Source organism: Gadus chalcogrammus, chromosome 13 (assembly GCF_026213295.1).
Source record: "Gadus chalcogrammus isolate NIFS_2021 chromosome 13, NIFS_Gcha_1.0, whole genome shotgun sequence".
Lineage (NCBI taxonomy): Eukaryota > Metazoa > Chordata > Actinopteri > Gadiformes > Gadidae > Gadus > Gadus chalcogrammus.
The window spans coordinates 12,100,999-12,119,138 of record NC_079424.1 but is presented as its reverse complement, the minus strand read 5'-3'; the positions used below and the strand labels follow the sequence as shown (position 1 = coordinate 12,119,138).

Below are 18,140 nucleotides of genomic sequence, written 5' to 3'. Positions count from 1 at the left end.
AGCAAAGGGCTTTTGGACGAATCTTGACTTTGTTTTTACTCTTGAATGTCATAATGGTAGAATCTGCAACGTCGACGGGAAAGACCACAAGCCCAGGTTGTCGGCCGTGGACCAACCAATCAGGATGGTCTCTGTGTACGCATTGTTATGCATGGCGCGCCTCGCAGTATGCATGAGCATGCAAGACACAGAGCTCTTGTGCGTAATGAACTAATTAGACCCCGTTAATGAGTCGCGCTCTTTACACCAATAAAGCTGTAGGCCTACAGCGGGAAAAACAGCAATATGGAAGACGTTGACAGTCATCGGTGTTTGTGGTTCATCCTTTATTATTTATCATAAATTAGGAATTTGTAAATCACAAAATGTCACATGAAAGAAAGAAAAAACAGATGAATATTTATCTTGTGAGAAATCTTCAGTAGCATATGCTGGCATCAATTCAAATGTGAGTGCATAACCCAGATAAACTCTCCAACTCTCCTAAAATCAGCAAGAACCATATCTGTAAAAAAAAAAAAAAAAAAGTGACCGTGTGTGGAAAGGTAATGTCAAAGGGGAAGCATGAGGGGGGAAACCAGCATAGTTGGTACATATGAGATATTACAGTCTTGTATGATTGGCTCAATGATGGTGTGTCGTATACCCCGACTCCAGCACTAGCTCTGCCACCAGAGTTCAGATCAGAAGCACCTTGCATCCTATAAACGAACACATTGGGGCATACTGTATGGGCGGAACATTAAGTAAGGAATGTAAAGTAAGTAAACGCTCTGTAACAAAGTCAAGTTAGATCAATGTAAACAATTGTAAACAATAACACATTTAAAACTCGACATGCAAGACCTTCTCATTCAAGAGTAGGGAAATGGATTAAACCTTGTGTTTTTGGTCAAAATACATTTTAAGGGAATTTCACTATTATAAATAGAACCCTGGCAAATAAAATGCTTTCAAACTTCATTAAAATAAATTAAATCAATCATTCAGAAGGTCATACATTCAACATGAAATGCTTTTACATTAAAAGTATCCGTTAATTAAATTTGGTACTGAAACATTTTTACTTTAACAAGAGTACATACTCCATTGATATTTAAATACACTTCGGAAAACATTTTAGAAACGGGAGCATGGTTTACAGGTCTCCACTTCATTGGTGAATGCTTGTTTTAATTAAAAAAATATTAATAGTGGAACAATGCAGTAGTTCTATCCGTCCTAGACCCTTTTGCTCAGATGAAGCAACTTATCATCCATTCACCTTATGTCATTTAGACCTGAACCACTGCTGTAAATATTCATTGAAGTCTAAAGAACAATTTAAATGCAACATTCATTCACACATTACTTGTAAATTGCGCAAATTGTGCAGCAATCCATCAAAAAAAATAAACTATTAAAAAATCATTGCAAAACAGAATGTAAGTAAAGTACACCAAAACACAACAATGCATCGTTCTTACTTATAAAAAGTAAAATAAAAATAGAGCAAAAAATAAAGAAACTCATGTAGAAGTTAACTAAAAAGAGACCTCATGTAACTAAATAGTAATATCATGAAACTCTTGGCTCCTCTTCCTCGAGTCATCAGCACTTCTCCTGACATGATCCCCCATGGCTCCATCTTCCCCCATGGCTCCATCTTCCTCCGTGGCCCCAGGCCCCGTCTCATCCCCCCCTGGCCCAGGGGCCTGGGGACCCTCCTCGGGCATGTGCTCCAAGGCCCGTTCCTGCTGCGGGACGTCGTCCCCTTGCAGCTCCTGGTCCTTGGCCTTCCCCTTCTTGTCTATCCGGTGGTAGTTGTACACGTTCATGACGAAGAGGAAGAGCCCGCCGGTCAAAATCACCGCTCCGCACATGATGAAGAGATACCTGTGGTCACCATAGTGGTCTACCAGAGCCCCTGAGGACAGAAAACATTTTGATTGTTAGCTAGCTAGTAACCCCTTCCACTAGCTTCAAGGTGTAACCAAACAATAGTATATAGTCCAGCTGGGGACAGCAGGAGCTGGGCAACACAGAGCTAACTAGGTATGACGAGGTCCCTATTACACTGGATTACATACATCCAAGCTGATACCATGCAGGGAGTTTGTCATGAAGATGTTTGCAGGTGTATGCAACAAGAATGATGGAAATAGTATAAGTCATAACCTCCCTATGAAAGGTAGGGTGCTAACTGCTAAGGAGACATTCCCTTGCACAGAACATAGGTTCTGTGCCGTAATGTGTGGATAAGAACAAAAGCTTTCAACATGCTTTTCAAACCTCGGCTTTCAGAAAGAGCCTCAGTGAAAATGATAGCCATTACTACACCCGCTCCCCACCCCACCTCCACGACCATCAGTGAACCGGCATCTCTGGGAAGGCAATTTGGCCGGCTGAGACTAGAACGAATCAGGAGAGGGGCCAATTCTAATAACACTACATTTCTAGCCTAAGTCGGCAGAGAGGTGACAAATGTGGTTAAGATCAGATTTAAGTCTCCAGTCCTTAATAAAAATAGCAAAAGGGAACCTGCTTGCTCCCAGACAGGCAAGTAATTTCGTAATTTGTCTCTGCGCCTTTTTGTTGCTTGCAACCCCACCCTAAATTTCTATAGCACCATTCAAACACAAGGCCATTCATAGCTCTTTACAAAAGAAGAAATGACATGGAAAAACCTTAAAAGGACATTCATAAAAGAACATAACAATAATAAAATAGCAAGAGGATAAATGTAGTGCAGACATACATTTGTAATTAAAACCTGCTGCAAACAGAGATTTTCTGATTTAAAGTAAAGTGTAAAGGCATGTTCTGGGGGATGAGAATGTTCTGGAAGTTTGTTCCAGATCTGTGATCAAAACTAAAAGCTTATCCCCCGTGCTTGGTTCAAACCCAGTCATCAGTGAGCAGATGGGTCCCTGATGACCCGAGAGCTAGTGGGCTCATGACACGCAGGCAGATCAGAGATGTGTTTGGGTCCAAAATATTCAGTACTTAAAAATACGATTGATATTTTGAATTGTATTCGGTGCCAAATGGGAAGTTCAGTTCAAGAGATTGAGATATAATGTTGTAATAATTGTGTCATATCGGTTCTCCATTTGTCTTTGACTTTGGCTACAGTCCTGAAACATGTATGTAACGGTGTGAAGGAACGTCGCACAATCAATTATATTTCTATGCGTGTTAACATGTCCAGAACAGATGCTGCCTGGAAGTTTGAATTAATCTCCGTAATCTAGTTTTTCAAAGCTTAATTCTTCACATACTGGACCTTGTTTTGATGTGTGTGAGCTGTGTGGTGTGTGACACAGTCAGTTTGCCCATGGATCAGTCTCCTCAAAACAGGCTGCTGTTACCTGATTGATGGCGTTCATCTAGTGAGCACGCTGATGACCATCACCCTCATTAAGACCACCCTTGATTGGCCAAACGGTAATTAAATCCATCTGGCACGAGTCAACTCATTATTTTTATGTATACTGTATATCGTAAAAAAAATTGCAGCCTAATTACGGTCCAGGTAAAAGGAATTCAATAGCTGGAGTCACAACTGAGAACATCATTAAACACCCAAAGCAAAAGGCTAATTACAAACAATTAACTTGCTTTCCACTAATTGGGGTGACCCTTGCATTTGCAGTGGGAGAGAGGAGTAGGGGGTGGGGGGGGCGGGGCGGGAGGGAAAGACGTGAAGAGACAGGGATGGCAGTCTGGTGAGGGACAGACGTGAAGATTGTGCCCTCTGGAGGCGAATCTCGGTTGGCCTTTTATTTACCCCATTAAATGAGCAGCAGACAGAGCTTTAGGCCGTATAAGTTTTCACCTCATTAAATCACATGGAGAAAGGCTGAAGTAGAGGACATGGATAAATCTGCCAAGACGTGCGTGCATACGGTGGAATGTGTTTCATACACCAACTTCCTCAGTCCATTTGTCAGGAACACAGTGAAATGAGTCCTACCAAGTGAACTTTAGAGTTGACATTTGTGTTAGCTGATACGATGTCAACAGGTGTATTGTTTTTGTTTTCAGAGTGAAGTCCGCCCTTACTCAAGAGCAATGTTATCACATGGTAGTCAAGATGTTGGGACTTTTCCCAACAGAGTATAGCAACTGCTCATTACACAGAACAAGTAAAAAATATGTGTTTCCATGCCTTCAGTTGTTAATAGTTTATTGTCATTCTAAATTATGTTAAAGGTTATCTTCCATCATTTTTGTGTCGATCTAATGGTCATGTGTGCACACACTGATAGCCCAAGCCATGTTTATGAAAAATTTGTGGTAAAAAGCCATGCCCAATTACTACTTTTTCTGCAGCCCAGGTTGCTCGCAGATGATAATACAAGTCTACAGGGAATATCTCGCTGTAATGACACCCTGGATCGACAGCAGTCGAGCTCCCGAGTCCCTACTAGGGCTGCGAGCACGTTGTGACAGACAGCCAAGCAGACAGAGAATGAAAGAATGACAATCCGATCATACACCACAGCCCGATCCACCCCGGTGTCTTTCTACATTTATCAGTGATTGTATGCTTGTTTCTGAATTTTATTACACATTTTTCACACTAATGATAGAACTGAACCTCCCGCTGTTGTAAACATATTATTTGAAATGTGTCAAATCTAGATAGCAAGGAATGCCTGCCTCTTGACTTGTGGTGTAGTGTAGTGTTCACTGCATGTCTCACCTGCGGTCGGCGGTCCGAGAAGCATGGGACAGCATTCTATGATGGTGACCAGCCCAATCGCCTTGGGGAAGCGCAGGGGACCCATGATATCCATCAAGCACTCGAATATCAGAGCAAACACCATGCCGAAGCCGATGCCGAAGAAGGCCGCGTAGACCACCAGGCTGGGGTAACTAGTGGCCAGAGGGCACAGGAGATGGCACGTCCCGTTGAAGACCATGGCGAAGCTCAGGAAGTACTGGATGCGGGGCCTGATCCACTTGGTGTTGGCCAACAGCCCCGTGCCGGGCCGGGTGAACATGTCCACGAAGCCCATGATGGAGAGCAGCGTGGCGGCCGAGAACTCGTCCACGCCCTGGCTGACGGCGTAGGAGGACAGGAAGACAATGGGCGCGTACGCCCCGAAGAAGAACATGGAGTTCCCGATGAGGTAGATGACGAAGCCTGGGTCTCTGAAGAGGGACAAGTCCACGATCTTAACACGGCTCCAACAGTTTGATTGCAGATTGGTTCCTTGGGTCCCTGCATCTCGGCCTTCCGGAGAGCCGTTCTCCACGGGTGGGACGGGGGCCGAGGGGAGGGGCCTCATCAGGGCCCCGGCCACGCAGCAGTGGAGCATCAGAGCGCCCAGGATGAGGAAGCTGCCCCTCCAACCAAAGTTGGAAAGGAAGTACTGGTTAAGAGGGGCTAGGAAACACAGGAACACAGGACTCCCCGTCATGGCCAGACCGTTGGCTAAAGGCCGTCTCACCAGGAAGTACTTGCTGATGATGGTCAGAGAAGCGTTTAGGTTGAGGGAGAGTCCGAGACCTGTATGAAAACAGTTTTAGAAGAGAGAAAAGTCATGATTGTGATTGTGCGCTAAAACTTTCATTGACTTGAGAATTGTAAAGCAGTTATCCACTACATTTTTGATAACTCTGTTTCTTTACTCAACACATGTCTCCCATCCCAGAAAGTGGATATCTCAATCGTAAAATAAGTACACACAATTTCCACTGAAATATATCAATACAAGATAGAACTAGCATGATTCGGAAATATCGTAAACTTTCCGTTCTTAAATCTATGAGCAGAGCAGACTTTTAGACAGCTATTTGGATGTTAAGGATCATCTTTGTGAGACATTAAAATTATATTTTGCTAGGATAAAAACAGGTCATTTGTTTGAGCTCTACTGCATACAATTAAATTGATGAAAAGTATGTGCTTGTCATTTTCTGGGAAAATATTCAAATAATTGAAATGGTAGAGGAAGTGAACTTATTGATCGAATTAATATTTTGAGGGAGCTACATTAAAAGTAATACCTAAAAGAAAATCACCATGAAAGGAGAAGGTAACACTTTTAAAATTAGAAGCAAATTTTCAATCACATTCGACAATGTTAGTCTTAAATAAATTCACGGCATAATGTTTAATTTACATAAAAATAAAAGAAACCAAACTTCCTCAACAAAATAATGATTTTTAGGCAAATGCTGTTGCTGCTCTGTGGTTTAACCCGCGAGTGCGCTAACCCTGCAGGTTCAACCTCATGTATGGGATCGAACCTGCCTTTCCCTCTATTCTTCAACCCACTTTCAGCTCTCTTTTCACTGACTTGTCCACAAGGCACAAAAAGCTCAATCAAATGAAGAAAGTAATTTGATGCATCTTCAAGAGATGAACAAAAAGCCGTTGCTCAGGTCTGCACTAGGGCGGTTGCTCAGGCCTATTTGAGTGCCAGTTGTCCTACTGAACCCCTACAACATGGCCTTGGAAGGGTAATGAGCCTCACAGTGTGACAGGGACCCCCCTCCCCCCATTCCCCCAGGTTAAGGGCATGATGGGAGCTCAGAGGTAAAAGTACAGAGGGCCATGCTCTATGGGGGGATAAGGGACAGTTCACTCTTAATTAGCGGTTCTAAACGCTAGTCCCCTTGGTGCTCTGGCCGCGGCCCGTGAACCAGGACAGATGCCCTGGGCCGGGACTGACAGCATGGCAGCACAGTCGGGGGAGAAAACCCAAACTTGGCCTCCCCACAGCGCCTCCGAGGACATGGGATCTTCATCCCCCAGGAGGGCCAAGTCCAACCCGTGGGAAGGATGACAAGCCACATGAGGGGGGACAGGGGGCTGCACTAAACTAGGGACTTTGGTGAGACTGCTTCATTCTTAGTTTCATTGAAAAACATTGGTTTAGTTCTTGCTTTTTAAATACATGTGGTAGCAGTTGGTACTATACAGGATCATTAGTTATCGTTGTAAATGTTAGGGCTGGAGATATGTATTTTCACCAATCTGCACACATTGTGCTTTTGCGTCTCGTAGTGTGTATGAATGAATGATTTACCATTAGTAGTAACTAGTGCATAGTAAATATTCCTTACCAGGTTACTTAATACAGTATTTATTGCATATGGTACTTGGATGTGAAACAAGAAAATTGCAGCATTCATAAAGTAAAGGATATTCATTTTTTCTTCTTTTGTTTAACAGTGCACAGAGTCCTATTTTACATGGTCACTCACTGCTATGCTTGGGGGAGACTTGTGAGAAAAAAATTCACATTCAAAGCTTCCCAAGTTAGAGCATCTACAGCTACTAAATCCATTCATTCTAGTCGGCTATGAATGCAGACTCTGTTGCACACAGATGGAATCTCTTTAACAACCAATGTGCCAATTATTTACATACAAACATACATTAATTGAGAACATACCTCCAATTAGACCAATGCAAATGTAGAGGCTGATGATGGAATTTCCAAAAGAGGCAGCAACCATCGACAGCCCACACATTAATCCACCCGCTATGGTTACTGGGCGACTCCCGAAACGGTTCACCAGCATACCGCTCAAGGGTCCTGCCAACAGGACAGGAAACAGAAAATATATGCACACATGTATAAAGCATTTATACGAGCAGAGGGGAGAAACCAGCTCTCAAGCACATATTTCCAACTAAAGCACCAATCTAATCAGTTGACACAAGGCAAAAATGCTTATTTCCATGTTCAAGAGCAGCCTCAGCCACAGTTAAACAAACTCCATGTTTAATGCCTTACTCATTTGTAGGACCTAATGTAATAAGGCATATTTGTACATCATTAACTTGCAGGCAACCAAGACCACTGTAAGGCTTGTCTGCTCAAAATTAATAAGTGTAAATGCATGTGGTCATACATTTAAACAGAGGCATTGACCTCACACTGCCTCATAGATCAAACTGTGACTGTAGCACAATAGGCAAGCATCCCACAAACGCCCCACCCCTTCCACTTCTATTATAACTTTATCACTCTGGTGCCTTGAGTCAGAGGTTCTTTGGAATGGCTGTCATGTCCCTCCCATTGGGACCATGGCGGCAGACCCCAATGTGCTGAACCTTCCCACTGATGTATTCCCCCTGTCTCCTCCTCTGGGTGACATTGCTGAAGCTCTCCCAAGGACAATATGATGAAGCCATGTGTCTCAGACACTACGGAAGGGGGATATTTCACTAGCTGGGTCTTTCTCTGCGGTTCACCATGGGTGAGTCAGGCACCCCGTGTTGTCCTCTACCCCTTGCAGGCGGTCACAGATGAGTTCACCCTCAGAGCCTCCGCAAGATCTTGGCTTGGTAGTTAATTTGTATCATCTAATGAATTCCTTCAAGGTCCATGAAAAACACTTTTGAAAGGAAGTGTGAGCACCCAGTGAGAGAGGCAGCCTTGATTTTAAGTGGGTATTTTATGTTTTGTTTTGCTGTAACAGAATGCTTCTGACAATTGCTCACATGGTCTCAATCAACATGACATGCAACGTTTTTTATAGAAAATATAAATCATGAAGCCATGCATGTTTACTACTTTATAAACAACCACCAGTAAACTATGCAAATGTTGGCATAAATGTTTCATGACACTTAACATAAAATATAGGCTAACATAAAACACAAGACTGAAGGGCAGAAAGAACTACAAATAACAAAGCAGTGCAAAGAAGAAAATAACGTAATTTAACTTAACTAAAGACATGTGAGAATCACATGCAAGCCACATCTTCCTTCCATTTAACCCCTCGTTAACTTACTCTAACAAACAAATAATTGATTAAGAGTGTCCCTTTTTTTTTTTTTTTTTTAGAACTTACCGCCAGCGTACATGGTAGCAAGCATGATGGAGGCGACCCATGCAATTTCGCTGTAGCTGACGTCAAAATCTCGTTGGATGTCTTTGAAGAATACAGTGAGGGCTTTGGAGAACGAGTAGGAGAAGCCAATTGAAATAAAGGACCCGGAAACCACCATCCACCCCCAGCCCCCATCCGGAGGGGTGTGGGCCAATTTACTAGTTGGTGATTGGGGCATGTTCCTGTAATGGGTCAAAGAAACCAGAGATAATTACAGATATGCATTTCACATTGAATGACAAAACGAATGAGAATGGATGTGTGCGATGTTCGCTTTGTCTTGTAATACCAAAAAAATAGCCCATTATGCCCTTCCTGGCCCAAGTCTCGGGTAGTATACTACGATAACATCTTATCAAATTGTTCATGAAATTACCGGATATTTGTGTTACGTGGAACTTATTACGTATAACGTTTAACATTAAAAGCATATGAGGTATAACATGTTCAACGAAATGGTGATTGTATCACTGTCGTCTGTTAGTACTACTAATCGAAAGTAAATAAAACCATTGACTTCTTGCTAAAAACGGATGGAACAGCTGTGTATGCTACCGCAAACGTTCACTGGTAATTCCTCAATTCTAACTATCTCTTTAACATAAAGCCATCAGACAACAACTCAACCCCTTCCTTCCGCGACCCCCGAAACAATACAAGTAGTGGATACCCGCAAAACCCCAGGGTTGAGTCACGAGGCAGCGTGTTTTGGGGAAGTGTGGTAAAGCGGGTCACTTCCCCAAGACAAAGTTATTCTCTACACGTGGCCAATCTGATGCAGGCTGTTCAAAGTTAAACGTATTGTCCGGAACATATCACGTATGCATTAGACAAGAATACACATAATGTTTCAGAAAAAGCATCCTACCTTTCGGGTTAGAAAAAAAACCTCGTTGTTTTGTTGTGCACGAAAGTAATCCGCCGCTCAAGCTGGAATCTGGTCACGTGTTGCATTTACGATGTAAATTGTAGCGTGCGGCCGGGTCCGAGAGTCCTTAGGTTCATGTCTGTTGAACAAATGCTTGAGCACGGATCGCTCGTCTATGATTTTCGGGGTTAGAATGTTGGAAAAAGGTTGATGATATTGAAGAGTGAGGCTGACGACATGTTAAAGGGTCGACTTATATTCTTCCTAAACGAGGTATGAGAATAATGGCCTAGACATCTCCCATGAGTTCTGCTTTGGGGTGAACATCTGGTGTGGCTGGTGTGCGCCAAGCTTTTTCTCAAATGGTGCTTTTTAGAAGGTTATGGAGATTCAAAGTTACTGACGCACCGTTTTTACATTACATTGCTGTTCCGTTTTGTATTTCATAATTTAATAGTAACTATGAATTTATTTGGTCATTCAGTTCCTCCTTGTAGGCAACATTGGTTTCAAATAATATTTCTTATAAAAATGAAAGTTCTTTGTTCTCATGGTTTTATTCTCAAAAGTATGTGCAATGTGAATTTCACAGTTAAGCTCAACCACCCCTATACCCCGAAACCCCAATAACAAACCAGCAAATAGTGACAAAATCCCCGATGTCATCCGATTACAGCTGTGGAGGCAAATTCTGGACTGGACAACATAGAAATGCCTATGGCTCTTTCGAGTTTGCGGTAGGGAATAGCAGGGCAAGCACTGTCAACTCCTAACACTTACTGAGCCCTTACACAAGAGTCACCGAACGGGGGGAATAATGGTTGGACTCTGGAAATTAACTATTGAGTCAGTTCCATAAAGCAACGCCTGTGAACAAATAAACTAAACACTGTCCATGCCATTGTTCACTCACATGAAACTGACTCGATAGTGTATTGAAATCCAACATAAATGTGGTTAATCTCACGACATAGGATTTCAGTGGGTACACACCCTTCTGCCATGAAAGTTTGCTATAGCTAAGTGGATTGGTTGGCTAGAGAAAGAAAGGCCTAATTGGCATGAGCTCAATTGCTTAAAAAGGAAGTTCAAAAGGTATGGAAGAACCAGGCCACAGCTGTAATCAGACCCTATTCACAAACAAAAAATGCAGGAAGAGTTCAACGGTATAGCACCATATGCATATTGACAACCAGAAAGGAGCTGGGTATCTCAACCCACTGACACAGAAAGCACAATGATTGATTCTTAGCTCGTTGCATGAAAATGACTGGTGTGGTGAAACTGTTATAACTATCCATCTGTAATGCTTGATTTGAATGATATGTTACAATTAAAACTATACTAAAAAGAACAAAGAAAAATCTAAATAAATGTTATTTTTTTACAACACAAAATTACTCTAACATTACCAAAGAAAAATGGTAAAAATCAAAAATCACATCTATCTTTCAAGTTATAAAAAAAACAAAAAAATACATTTCAAAACTGTGCAAGTACAGCAAACCTATTGTACAGTATTTTACACATAACAAACATTTAAATACAGTACTGTATCAATAGTTATCCTGAGAGTTCTGTTACTGGTTACCACATGGCTGTACGGAGGCATATGGTTGGAATCTCCAATCTCCACATTGGCTGGGTTTTTCTGAAGCCAGGTCACTTGGAGATAGCTCCATCTGAATTGAACTCTTGTATTAATCTCCAGTCAAAAAGGGGTTGAATCTAACAGCTTGATTGTAGATAAATGATTTGGAGGGACAAAATAAATTCCTTTGAAGATTAGATAAAATAAAAGGGTGCAGAGTAGTGCAAATATGGACAGTTACCTGCATGAAGAAATGTCATTGTTGAACCGGGAACATTATTAGATGACTATTACTTTTATACAAGATTGTCCATAAAAAGCAGCACCAACATTTCGGTATGAGTCAGCTCTTCCAGACTCACTTGTGGGACACACACACACACACACACACACACACACACACACACACACACGTCATGTTCAGGAGGGTGCTTCGTAAAGTTTGCAGTTAGGTGGAGAATGATTCAGTGCAATGTCAAGTAAGACAGATATTCCTCTGGATCAGGACAGTACATGATTCTGATGTCCCATATCTACCCATAGGCACAATGACATCCCCTAGGGATCTGCACTGTTCATTATAGAAACACTTCAAGTCTACATCCATATGACCCACACACTCAATATCAAGACCTACATGATTTAAACTAGAAAAGACAGGCCTCTAATGAAATAATGCACTTTCTACAAAGGTAAAACAACCTAATATAGCCTAATCATAGTTACATTAGTTATTGCTACCATATATATTTTCAATGTCCAAGTCTAGATGAAAACATGACCTCATTCACGAGGGAGAAAAGACAAAAAAAAAAAATTAACCAAGCGTCTTACACTTTGGCAAACATAATAAATTGGCCTTATCCATTTGCCAGATTTGTGTACTTGCTGAGGTAAACCTGCTAGGCGTTCTGAACTTAGTATTTGCCACAAGTTGGACTTTATTTATTTCTCCAATGTGGAGAAGAAATATTTGAACTATTCACTTAAGTTGTCATATGACACAAACAAGACGCTCACCTAAGGGAGGAAGCACCTCCATCCTCCATGCAGTTAAATATCAGACAGCTCAAACCTGTGTTGGGTTCCCAACACCCGGATTGGTGAGGATACAATTGGTGTCAAAAAGTGACGTGCTTCAAGCATACTAAATCACAACAATTCAACTGAAAACTTGACAAAATGGTTGCCGAGAATTAGCTTAGCATTAAAGACCCCCCCAAAAGAAACATCTATCTGAGCTAGTGATCGAATCATGAGCCAGTGCTCATCTTACCCGTATGAATAAAATATGTAGAATCATTTAGATATAGATTTTGACTTTATGGTGACACCTAGCATCCACACTCTGAGGGACGTTTTAGCGAAAGAAAACCCCCCAAAAAAACAGCATGCTTATCATGTGTAAAATTATATGCCTCCATATAAAATGGAACAACAAGGCTCAAGAACAAGCAAACATAATTGCACTTACGATTCATTGTACGATTTTGCAAAACAAGCATCAGTGTTGGTGGTTGGTGCATTCTGAAGAGAAAAAAACAAAATACTGCAATCTTTAAAAGCACCCCTTCCTGATCAACTCAACTGACAACAGTCCCTGTGGTGCAAAGAACCAAGGTAGCACCAGGCACAAGGCAGGCAGGGCCCAAACACTCCTTCTGCCTTCCAAGATTGGGTCCCAACACGTGTCCAGAGGGATGCCTCAGAGCACTTTCTGTAGACACTGAGGGTAAAGTTTAGCGACCACACATTCAAAATGGCGGCCAAGGTCCCACAGGCGATCCGGAGTCTCGTAGACTTTGGTCCATAGGTCGGCCTCGTCGTCGTACTGGTAAAGCGAGTTCTTGCGGCTGGTGCGGAACACGTGCTCCTCCACCATGACCTGCGTGGCTCGCACAAACAGGTGCAGCTTGCCCTGGAGCAGCATGGCCTTGATGTAGGGGCTGGTGGCTTGGTCGAAGGGCAGGTCTCTCTTCCGGCTCCACGTGTTCTGCTCTATGTCGTAGACCTCTACCGTGAAGGTGCGCTGGTGGTTCCTGCAGATGCCAGCAATGTAGTAGATGCAGTTCTTATGTAAGGCAGCCAGACCCTGACTCCTCGAGACAACCATTGGAGACAGTTGGCCCCAGTAGTCCTTACGGGGGTCGAAGCAGAAGAAATACTCGCCTATCGATAGGAAACAAACGTCAGTTATATTTTATACCATTTTTTATATTCCCTTACCAGAGTGATGTGTTACCACATTGTTATTTTTGTATATTGGATATGTCTAATGGAACATCATGGTGAGTTCAAATCTTGTTAATTTATTCTTTTAAGAACATTTACAGGTTAATCGTATGAGCAAGTGACAATTAAATATTACAGTTGCCGTGCCGAGTGCCATCAACACACTGTCAAGAAAGTGAGGCTCTTGTTTAATACATTAAAACCTGTGGATTTATAGCACTTTATAGAATAGTCATGAAAATAGTCAAATGAATCAATACTCTTTATCAAGTATTGGTTGTAAAAAAACAATGTCCTCGTATGTAATCACCTTGGAGAATGTAGATACGATCCTTGTACTCCACAGCACTGTGAAACTCCATGGCCACTGGCATGGGGCTGACTGCTGACCAGCAGTTGTCTCTGGCGTCGTAGCACTCCACGGACTTTAATGCATTCCTCCCATCGCCTTCATAAACGCGGCCCCCAAGTGCATAGAGCTTCCCGCAGCAGTGCACCAGCCTGCAGCCAATCCTAGCCCGCAGCAGAGGCGCTCGTGGAAGCCATCTATTCCCTGCGTGCTCGTATTGCCAGAAGTCACTCTCGGCACGGTGGTCGATGGACACCTCACTGTTGCTGGGCCGGTAGCCTCCTGCAATGAAGATGTCGTTCTCGGAGGACACCAGTATGCCCACCTCTCGGAAGTCATTAGGGGGCTTGCAGAGCTTGAACACTCGGCCAGTGGCCGTGTCCAGGCAAGGCACGGTCTGCTTCTTTCCTGAGTGTTTGTGTGCAGCATCAAAGCAGATGACCATCTCCGAGGCAGTCATGCCCAGGCGCTGGGAGCAACCATTGGTGCCGTTGAGGCCGGTTTTGGCCTCGGCGGGGTCCTTGGAAAGGGAGAGGGCACAGGCAAAGGGGGCAGGTATGCGGCTGAGGAAGGCCTCGTCCAGCAAGGGCAGACGGATGCACTGGGAGAACACCTCCGCGAGGCTGCCCTCGCGGCCTGGCCGGTCGTGCTCCAGCCAGCGTACTATGCTCTCGTACACGTGCTCCTCCTTCTCCACGTTCAGGTCATCGTTGTTGAGGATGCTGACGAGCTGCTCCTTCGTCATCTGGAGGAACTCCTGCTCCCACGACACGCATACAAACTACAACAACAACACAGAAACAAAAGACAAATCACCATACTGTGGAGGAATCCATCATACCTTGAGCACTAGTCCAGATCTTCAATTTTGTAAATATGTAAATAGAATATGCAATTTAGGTTCATCATCACAACTGACCTTCTTGCGGATGTAATCTTGCGAACGCTCCCTCAGCTCTTGGTGGCCATAGGCATCAGCGAACATGTAGACCCCGATACAGTTCTGGGGGTCTAGGCGGCTGATCATGAACTGGGCAGAAAGGTCCTGCAGGGCAGGGATTTGGAAGATGCTGGCTGCTGTGAACAGGGCCTGGACATTGGACTCCGAAAGTGTCACCCTTGACGTGTAGGCGTAATCCAAGACTAGGTTCATGGATTCAGATTCCACTCCTACGATCCTGACTTCAGGCTGGTTGCACTCTGTAAGGCCACTGGTGAACATGGACCTGGTGGTCAGAGGAGACATGTTAGGATTCTACCTTCTCCAGAGACCAGAGACCACACACACACAATAAGTCTAAGGCAAATTTCCACCAAGAATAGAAAAATATAAAGCACTTTAAGCTCAGCTGTATTGTTTGAGATCAGCCAACAGATCATTCTTACAAAATATGAAAAAATAGTTAACACTTCATACCTAAAATATGGGCTGATGGCAGCAAGGACATTTCGATGACAGGAGAATGTCTGCCCATGGTCCACTTCTACAACGATGTCTGTCAGCTGAGCTTCATCGTACAAGGACTTGAGCTGCTGAAGAATGGTACAGGCGTGGACAGCATCTACCCCGTTGTAGTTGGTGCTTAGAGGAGTTCCATTTTGAACTTGTAACAGCTTCCCTACCTCTGAAGAAAAAAATGCAGGATAATCAGAATAGGATTACAGATGGCAGAGACCATTCCAATATGTTGTGTGAGTTTTTATGTTGTGTGAGAACAGCACAATGACCCAATTTAGGGGTTTGAATGACAGATATCACATATTTTATGTAGGTGCACACAAACACATTTGTTATGTGTACAAATTTGTTGTCATTTGAACATCAATTAAGGAAGCACCCATAATGTTTATTTGGCTGTGATGGAGAGGCACACGGTAAAGTTGCACGTATGTTTTTTTTCCACAATAAACAGTTTATTGCCTGTTAAAGCAAGTTAACAATTCAGGCATAATGACTGCTATGTAAAAAAATATGTATTCACGTTGGTGATTTGCCAAGCTATAAAACGATGGGAATAATTGAGCTAAAGATGAACCTGAATTGTTAAACTAGGCAATATTTTCCAAAATCGTGGCAGTGGGGCAAAGTGAGCCACATGCTGTGGGGTAAGTTGAGCCAGTCCTTCAACTTACACCACCATGATGCACTGAAGTTAAGCTTAGAAAGTGGTATTTCAATGTAGTATTACACAACTAATTTGGTTTGTCATATTTTAAACATTGTAGAAAAGCTATCATGCAAAGAAAGAGAGAAATATGATTGAGAGAGTAGCCACTGGTATCAAGGCTGAAAATCCATCAGAGAAGTAGCAAAATACAGAAATATTGGCAGGTTTTATATTGTGTAGTTACCTTCAGCAAAGATATGACTATTTGGAAAAGGAGAACACATTCAACTCGAAAAAGCTAATTTGTCATTTTCAAATTACCCCTACGCTGGGTCAAGTAGAGCCACAACACCACTTTTTGAGAAGTCATATTTTCACAGACCTATGTCATAGATGCATCGTTATCAATTTGATTGACAGTTGACATCCGGAAATCAAGGTAGACGTTTCATTTCAGTTCCGTCTTATTCTTCATTGCCTAGAGGACAACATGAGTCAAAATGTCTCATCTTACCCCTCTCCCCTTTTCATTGTGAAAAGCACACTTATTTTTACAAATACAAAAATAATCTTCCAACTTGCAAAAAATACATACGACTGTGTTAAACGGAAAATCAAACTAAATTCGTTGTATTTTGTTGAAGTGAAGTTGTTAAAGCCACACACCACCTCACGTGGCTATATTAAATTCCACTCACAGGCGTGTTATCTCCATTAGTTCATGTAATGATCAGCATAGTGACGCTTTTTTGTTGTTAAACGTATCCAAGAATATTGTGACGGTAAATAAAGTAAGCAACAAATGAAAGAAAAAAAATAAACCCTGGGGAAGGCAGAACGGCGATACGCGTCGCTATTCCAAAGGAACAGTCTACTCATTAAAGGAGTTTTAATTGCGAGCCTACTTGAGAGCCTTGACCGGGATACATTATCACCACCTTACTTTTGTGGTTGTACAATTTCCTGTTTTTATTTAAGGCTAGCAACTTAAGTGTCGGATGTCTCGTTGCTAACGCTAGAAATCTATGGAGAGCCAATACTTGACAGAACAAAGGGTCTCGGGTAGGTAAGAAACTTGGCTAACGTCTCGCTATGTGGTCGCTAGCAGGCTAACAAGTGTACAATATAACCGGCTGGCAGCTTAGCTCAGCCGTTAGCAAGGGAGTTAAAGGGATCCCTTTAGCCAGTCAGCGTTCCTCCTATCCATTCACACTATACACAACTGGGCCACACGCGTCCATTTGTCAACGTGGACATATGTAGCCCAAGCCATTGGACTACCAGTCAGTCATTCTTTCACCAACTATCAATTGACGACATATGACCCCCCCCCCCCCCCCCCCCCAGATGTATAGCTGGCAGCATGAGGCTAGCTGCAAAGATACCCTGGACTAGCTAGTCCCCAAAACATGATGCCGAACAACGTGAAAACAAGTCGAGATCCTCCAAGGCTTGAGATAAAGCGGACGTTGCAGGGCTCAGCAGAGATGTAGTTGTCATTCTTGACCCATTTTCCCCCATCCAACTTGTGTAACCCGAAACAACGCGTCGCTTCTGTGAACGTGTTTACACACTCAGCTGTGGTCATGAGCTAAGCGGTGGGCTAAAGGCAGATAGCTAACATTAGCCACATAGCCGGGCTGACTCTACCCCACACTGTTAAATAGACTCTGGAGCTGCACTTCTTTTCACGATAACACTGCTACCTGGGGAACTGTCGCTCGACCAGAGTACAGATACCGTGGTCAAATATCGATTAACAAAACATGTGTAACTTTAGAATGTGCCATTTCAGTCGAACTTCTCAACAAAAACAACGAATTGTAACAAACCTCCACTGGCAGCCATTCTCCCCGGTCTGTCTCTCAAGGCAGACCGAGAAACGTCAACCTACAGAGCCCCGGAAACAGCGCCATCCAATAGCGAGATAGGAAGGAGTGCAGCAGCCAATTAAATGCCTTCTGGTCTGAAATTGAGAACTGTTGACATGGGAAAGCGTTTTACGAGAACGCCCGGTGGGGACCGAGGTTTGGAAATAATAGCGAAATGATCCCCGAAATGAGTACAGTTAATTAACAGAGGGAGTTAAAACCCTATTTTATATTTTACATTCTATGTAGTAGTTCCTATGTAGTTTTGTGTTTGTGCATA

At 42.9% G+C, this 18,140-nt stretch overlaps 2 protein-coding genes across 4 annotated transcripts; both read right to left on the bottom strand.

Moving 5' to 3' along the window:
• Positions 1 to 286: 286 nt before the first annotated feature.
• On the bottom strand, positions 287 to 10,089 carry LOC130401691 (monocarboxylate transporter 2-like). 3 transcript variants are annotated; one of them, XM_056605611.1, is made up of 5 exons: positions 9,710 to 10,089; positions 8,803 to 9,023; positions 7,392 to 7,535; positions 4,688 to 5,497; positions 287 to 1,906 (listed from the first exon to the last, which is right to left on the bottom strand). In XM_056605611.1, exons 2-5 carry the CDS (start codon positions 9,017 to 9,019, stop codon positions 1,545 to 1,547), a joined length of 1,533 nt encoding a protein of 510 aa, XP_056461586.1. In that variant the 5' UTR covers positions 9,020 to 9,023; positions 9,710 to 10,089; the 3' UTR covers positions 287 to 1,544. The 3 variants fall into 3 exon arrangements, with proteins under 3 accessions (XP_056461586.1, XP_056461587.1, XP_056461588.1); XM_056605612.1 differs by lacking the exon at positions 9,710 to 10,089 and adding an exon at positions 9,512 to 9,709; XM_056605613.1 differs by lacking the exon at positions 9,710 to 10,089 and adding an exon at positions 9,131 to 9,479.
• A 150-nt stretch (positions 10,090 to 10,239) lies between these two features.
• kbtbd8 (kelch repeat and BTB (POZ) domain containing 8) lies at positions 10,240 to 17,916 on the bottom strand. Its single transcript, XM_056605610.1, has 5 exons — positions 17,822 to 17,916; positions 15,299 to 15,506; positions 14,801 to 15,107; positions 13,843 to 14,662; positions 10,240 to 13,469 (listed from the first exon to the last, which is right to left on the bottom strand). The coding sequence occupies exons 1-5, from the start codon at positions 17,835 to 17,837 to the stop codon at positions 13,006 to 13,008; spliced, it is 1,815 nt and encodes a 604-aa protein (XP_056461585.1). The 5' UTR covers positions 17,838 to 17,916; the 3' UTR covers positions 10,240 to 13,005.
• Between the last annotated feature and the right edge of the window lie 224 nt (positions 17,917 to 18,140).

Excerpts from the sequence above, each read along its gene's own strand:
- LOC130401691 (XM_056605611.1), bottom strand. The coding sequence starts at position 9,019 with ATGCCCCAATCACCAACTAGTAAATTGGCCCACACCCCTCCGGATGGG. Across the intron at positions 7,536-8,802 it reads TGCTACCATGTACGCTGGCG|GACCCTTGAGCGGTATGCTG; the intron begins GTAAGTTCTAAA and ends TCCTGTTGGCAG. Across the intron at positions 1,907-4,687 it reads TCTCGGACCGCCGACCGCAG|GGGCTCTGGTAGACCACTAT; the intron begins GTGAGACATGCA and ends TTCTGTCCTCAG.
- kbtbd8 (XM_056605610.1), bottom strand. Across the intron at positions 15,108-15,298 it reads GCCATCAGCCCATATTTTAG|GTCCATGTTCACCAGTGGCC; the intron begins GTATGAAGTGTT and ends TCTGACCACCAG. Across the intron at positions 14,663-14,800 it reads AAGATTACATCCGCAAGAAG|TTTGTATGCGTGTCGTGGGA; the intron begins GTCAGTTGTGAT and ends TTGTTGTTGTAG.